At 38.4% G+C, this 6,000-nt stretch overlaps 2 protein-coding genes across 2 annotated transcripts in view; one reads left to right on the forward strand and one right to left on the reverse strand.

Annotated features, from left to right (window-relative positions):
- The window catches only part of LOC150077293 (lipase maturation factor 2-like), a 378,351-nt gene extending 374,946 nt beyond the window's left edge, over positions 1–3,405 (reverse strand). The window contains exon 1 of the mRNA XM_090386704.1: positions 3,214–3,405. Coding sequence (XP_090242830.1) covers positions 3,214–3,307 — 94 coding nt within the window. The 5' untranslated portion in view covers positions 3,308–3,405. The remainder of the gene's footprint in view (positions 1–3,213) is intronic.
- Positions 3,406–3,576: 171 nt separating this feature from the next.
- LOC150077294 (condensin-2 complex subunit H2-like) overlaps positions 3,577–6,000 on the forward strand; it is a 482,911-nt gene continuing 480,487 nt past the window's right edge. Inside the window, exon 1 of the mRNA XM_090385846.1 lies at positions 3,577–3,744. The gene's annotated coding sequence lies outside the window, so the exon portion shown is untranslated. The remainder of the gene's footprint in view (positions 3,745–6,000) is intronic.

Here is a 6,000-nt window from a genome sequence, read left to right on the forward strand (position 1 = left end):
CCAAGTGTGAGTGCAAGAAATATCTTCAATGACACCCAAGTTTTTTGTAAGAAGTAATGGAGATCTGCCTGTAGTTGTTGCCACCTTTAACATTTCCTATAAAACCAGTCGAAACATTTCAAAAGGCTTTCCATGCTGATTTCTCGCTATCACTAAGGGCACATCTGAACTGTCCATCTTTGAAAAGTTGCCTTATTTCTAGACCAATCCAATCAAAATGCCTACCTTAATCTTCTCTGTACTAAGTCTTGGGAATTTCTCTTGCAAGTATGTGAATGCAGGACCATTCACTTCCAAAGCCTTCATGAAATTTTTCACAAGCCCCAGTTTAATGTGGAGTGGTGGAAGCAACTTTATTTGGATCTAATGGAGGTTCAAATGCCACATTCTTCATTCCAAATGTTAATGATTTTCTTTGAGGCCAACCCGGCCTTACTCCAATATACGGTGACCCCTGTAATTGCTGTCAGAATGGGGGAAAGCAGTGATTGACAGGTTGTGACCCCGCCTACTGACTGCATCCCTCTTCGTTTCACACGGACGTCACTGAAGCGCTAAATGCGAAATTAGTTGCATATTCTTTCTTTTGAATGCTGGTTTCTACTGTGTACGGTGCTCAGCTGCTACTTGTTGCTTTGCTGCTAATTGCCTCGTGGTTTTGAGTTTGTGTTGTTATTCCGTTCCACTGATAAGGCGAGTTTAGTTTGATTTGTTGTTTGTTATTTGGTTTTTAGGAGCATTAGCAACTAAGGCCATATTGCTCCGGGAATATGCGGTGGTCATTCCCTGACCTTTCCGCATCCTCCTTATTTGGTGGTGACTGGCTCGAACCCCGGTCTAATCAAGAAGTGTGTGCTACGCACTGCTGCTGCTCCTGCCCACCTGGCTATGGAGGCGCCAGTTTGATTTGTATTTCTGTGTTATTTTCACGTATCATTAACCTAATATTGTGTCAGTTGCGTTCTTTTCAAAAAAAAAAAAAAGTTGCCGTTTTGTACTTATGCAAAGAGCAATTTTATTGTTCGCTGCACGTGTTAATTGACTTTCGTTTAGCAAAACAAGGTTAGGTTTTTACGCAACTTCGGGAAGGAGTCAAGCAAAAACCAGTCGTTGGACGGAAAAAAAAAAAATATATATATATAATGGGAGTTACGTTTTTAATTGTCTTTGATTTGTGTTTAGTGAAAAATGGTTAGGTTTTTATGCGACTTTGGGAAGGATTAATGCAAAAACCAGTCGTTTTTCAGTTCCGACAGTGTTATGTCGCGTGACATTCGCCACGTGCAGGTGTCGAGAAGAAGAGGGGGGGACGCAGTGAGTGGGCAGAGTTATGAACCATACGTCACTGCTTTCCCCCTCTTCTTCTCGACATGATTTTCAAAGGGGCTCCGCGTTCTGGAGTTTTACCGCCAACCCTTCTCATAGTGCATATCCTTGTCATGACTATTCCACTTGCAGAGAAAGTAACAATACTTAGTGTAGCCCTTTTGTAGTCCTAATAAAAGAGATTCTCTTTAAATATATCCGCCACTCTTACTTCTGATAGCATACACCTAAGAGGATGGTCTCCACGTTTGCACGTTTCTTTTTTGTGGGTGGCATACATAAGAGGTATTGAAGGCAGCATTTTCCATTGTGCAATGATACAGTGTTAAGGCTAACCTTGAAGTGTCTATAAATAGTCGCCATTCTTCAAGAATGTCTCACGTTTGTTGCTGCTATAAGACTATCAGCATCCTTACAAACAGTGAGTTCACCTTCTGTTTGATAAAATTTATCATAGTCTTAATTTCAAGTACAAAGTATCACTTTCACAGAATGATCTAGATTCTGCTGTAGTATCCTCGAGGCCAAAAGCTCTACCTTATTCTTCAGTAGTTTAAGGTCCCTGATGAGGTCAATTAAGCTCACTTTCTGTGATCTCATGTGGTTCAGAAGGATAAAGGTTTGACAAAATGGTGGATCCTTGACATATTCACCTGCTGTACTTAGTGTATATCAAGTTGATGTTCATCAGTGTCTTTGGTCAGGTGGTTCAGGAATATATAGTACTTCAATGTGAGGTATGAGACGAATTTCAGACGGTATATTTGGATATGTCACTGTCCACTTTTTCTTTATTGTCATCCCTTTTCAAATAGGAGGCACCATGCAGAAGTAACAGTCTGATGTGATTTCTTGGGACCCTCCATATCGTGGGCGCTGCGAAAGGCATAAACATCCCTTTCAATTCACCTGTGCATTGAGATTTTATGAACAGGTAGTGCAGAATATGTATTAAGCCCAGTTCTTGTCCTTCTCACCTACTTTACACAGGAAGTAAAAGTAGTAAGCTTTTTTTATGGGACACTTATGGGAGTTGAGGGATGCTTTCTTGAAGCTAACATGACTTCTCCACATACATAATAGAATTCATCCGGACTATACGGACAATTACGGGGCATATTAATCTTACATGACACAAATACTGCACAAAAAGTAAGAATCTCGCAGAGAACAACCATGAACTGAGAATAAATACCAGTACCCAACTGTATTCGAACGAACAGAGGGGTGAAGTGGAAGTGGTTATTTTTATTTATTTATGTTACTTTTTTTTTTTTTTTTTTTGGCTGATGCTGCATAAGCTTGCTTTCTTGCATCAAATGCCTCTACTAATGCTAATGCTATTCGAGGATTACTGCGACAGAGTTGAAGACAACTGAGGCAACAACTTATGCCGCTCACGTGATAAGAACGTGCTGGTACTGAAACTGCGGTGTTGCCATGCGTTTTGCCCAGAGCCGATAATGCTGAATAACTCATATAAGACCCAACTGTAATTCGAAAACAAGGGCCAATCGACAAACTTCAAAATTATTTTCGTGTTCAGCAGCATTAAATTAGTCAAAATTAGGCATTTTCATTATCGTAACATTTTATGTTGACCAGCGTAATTAACCATTCAATGAATGTCATATTGAGCATCACTTATCTGTATACAGAAGCGCATCCCCACTTTTGACTGTTGTCAACTGATATCCTGAATTTGGACAATATTTATATACATTCTGAACTATTTACTATTTCATTCATACAAGGGACTGATGAGAACATGCAAGAAAACCTTGGGCAATTTTTATAAAAAAAAAAAAAAAAAAAACCAAAACTTAACCAAATACTGCTTTATATCGCGGTTATTCTGCATCACCGATTAATACAATTGTAACTCACCTGGAATTTGGTGATAGAGAGAAGCAAATGCAAATAGATATATCACACACATACACCACAAGAAGAAATCCCTTGTTATTTTTATATCGCCCATCTGGAAAATAACATTACTAAATTAATAAGATCTACTACAGATTACAACCATTGCCACAACCTGCCGTTATGGCTTTTAAATCTGGACGACAATTGCATTTTATTCTTGCTCACAGGGGAAGAGGGCGCTAATGTTTGTCAACGTGCTACTTTGCGAATGGAAGCTAATGGAATCATTAGAGACAACTCAATAAGACAATTGCAGTAAAAAAAAAAAATAATAAATAAAATACAACAGCAATAGGACAAAAGTAAATTCCACTTGGCTTTGTGTTCGTAATAGGCAATGGAATAAGGATATTTAAATTGACTCTCATCCGGGATCTGTGTTAAACTTTACGCGGGTTTCAATATGGGATTCCAGGTGTATATCTAAGAGTTGAAGACGCGACAGATACGAAATGATATCGTAAAGACTATAATGTACATCATTATAAAGTAAGGTCATGCTGTGTTTTTGCCTGTGGTATATTGATTTAAGTGAAATGTTACAGATATTATTAATTAATGCAATGCTCATTATTTTGATTAAACGATGTCGGCATATAAAGTACTTGTATTTTTAAATTCCTGCGTGATATGAATTCATGCCAGACTTACCCGCGTAAGTGTGGTGTGTAACACACACGTATTATAGTGGAGACTTACGAAATTTGAAGTTATTAAATAGACGAAAAAAATTTCAAAAGTGCTGGCAACCACATCGCGGACCACTGTGCAACGTCGCACTCGGTGAGAGATTCCATCAACTACAAATAAATGTTTTGTGAAAACATTACCTGCTTGTTCATGTGAAATATGAATAACACTAATTTAACCTTTAACACCAACTAATGTTGGCGGTAAAGGTTCATTTTTTTCTCCCATTGTTTTCCTCTTGTATATTAATAAACTTCCACTGACTGGAAAACTTATCCATAGTTTTGTTTTGTTTTTTTCTGATGGTAACACACTACATTCCAACTTGCACTGCATAAATTGGTAACCCTACCCACAGTTTTGCTGATTATAGCACACTATTTTCCTCTTGGAGAAACGTTGCCATGCACAAATGGCCTCACCTTTTTGAACATCTACCACTAATTGCTTAAATACTAATCTCCAAACAGCAATGAAAACTTTGTTAACCTCAATCCTTCTGAAACTCATTTTTGGCTTATTTCTTGCAAAAGTCTGTTGCTGTTATACTCATCTTTGATGACACTGAAAAATGATCACATAATCATGTCTATTAGAGTTGTTATCATGACTTCTCTCTTGGCATGAGTACATCACAAACATTGCTTGCTTTAGTAGTAGTAGTAGCATGTGATGCAACAAAGCAAGCTTATGCAGCATCAACCAAAAAAAAAAAATTACAAAACAATTCCGTCAAGCCCCTCCTTAGATCTTTCAACCTATCAACCTCCACAACGACAGATGGAAGCTTGTTCCAGAAATTAATCATCCACTGGCTAAAGGCAAATTTCTGCACATCTATTCTACATCTGTCTTTCCTCAATTTGAAATTATGCTCCCTTAGGTTTGTAATCTCAACAAGTGGAAGAATCCCACCAGAATTCAGCGTACTAAACTCATTCAAAGCCTTATACATACCTCAATCAGATCACCTCGCAGGTGCCTAGTCTTCAGCCGCTGCAATTTGCAGAACTGAAGCCTCTCTTGGTAAGAGGATCCCTTCATTCCCCTCACCAATCTTGTTGCCCTTCTCTGTACACATCCAAGCAAATCTACATCCTTCCTAAAATGAGGCCTCCAGACCTGTAGTCAAGGTGTGGCCTGACCATTGCCTTATACAGAGGAACAATCACCTCCTTTTCCCTGCTAGCAAAATTCCTGTATATCATTGACAAAACCCCATGACCAGCCCTGGCAGCCTGTCTGCATTGCTCAGAAAACTTCATATCTGACTGCACAATTACTCCCAGATCTTTTTCATTTTCTACCACCTTAAGTGAAGAACCACACAGTTGGTATGTTCCTCTGGGGTTACTTCTACTCATATGCAGTACTTTGCATTTGGCAATGTTAAACTTCATTTGCCACTTCTCAGCCCATCTATCCAAATTTTCTAGATCCTATTGCAGTAGCACACTGCCATTACTGTCATTAACAACCCTGCCAACAATTTGTATCATCTGCAAACTTCGACACTAAGCCTGATATACCTTCATCAATATCATTGACAAAACAACAGTGGACCCAACACCGGACCCTGTGGGACTCTACTAATAACATTAGTCAGCACCCATTGATTACCACCCTCTGTATTCTGCCCTTTTATCCATTGTAGCAACATACCTTTAATACCATTGTGCTCCAATTTGTACAGTAGTCTTCCATGCACAACAGTGTCAAAAGCTTTCCTGAAATCTTTGATGATTTCTATATGATGTCAAAAGCTTTCCTGAAATCTTTGATGATTTCTATATGATATCAAAAGCTTTTCTGAAATCTTTGATGAAATCTATATGATATCAAAAGCTTTTCTGAAATCTTTGATGAAATCTATATGATATCAAAATTATTCTTTGCATCCAATTCCTTTGTGACTACATCATAATATCCAATCAATAAAGGTCAGACAAGACTTACCCTTAACAAATCCATGCTGTGTCTGAATTATTGCTACAGTCTTGTCTCTAATCCTGCAATGTATCTTTAACCAGTGACTCCATCATTTTACCCAGAACA

Source organism: Mastigoproctus giganteus, chromosome 12 (genome assembly GCF_048544385.1).
Source record: "Mastigoproctus giganteus isolate SK-2022 chromosome 12, ASM4854438v1, whole genome shotgun sequence".
Lineage (NCBI taxonomy): Eukaryota > Metazoa > Arthropoda > Arachnida > Uropygi > Thelyphonidae > Mastigoproctus > Mastigoproctus giganteus.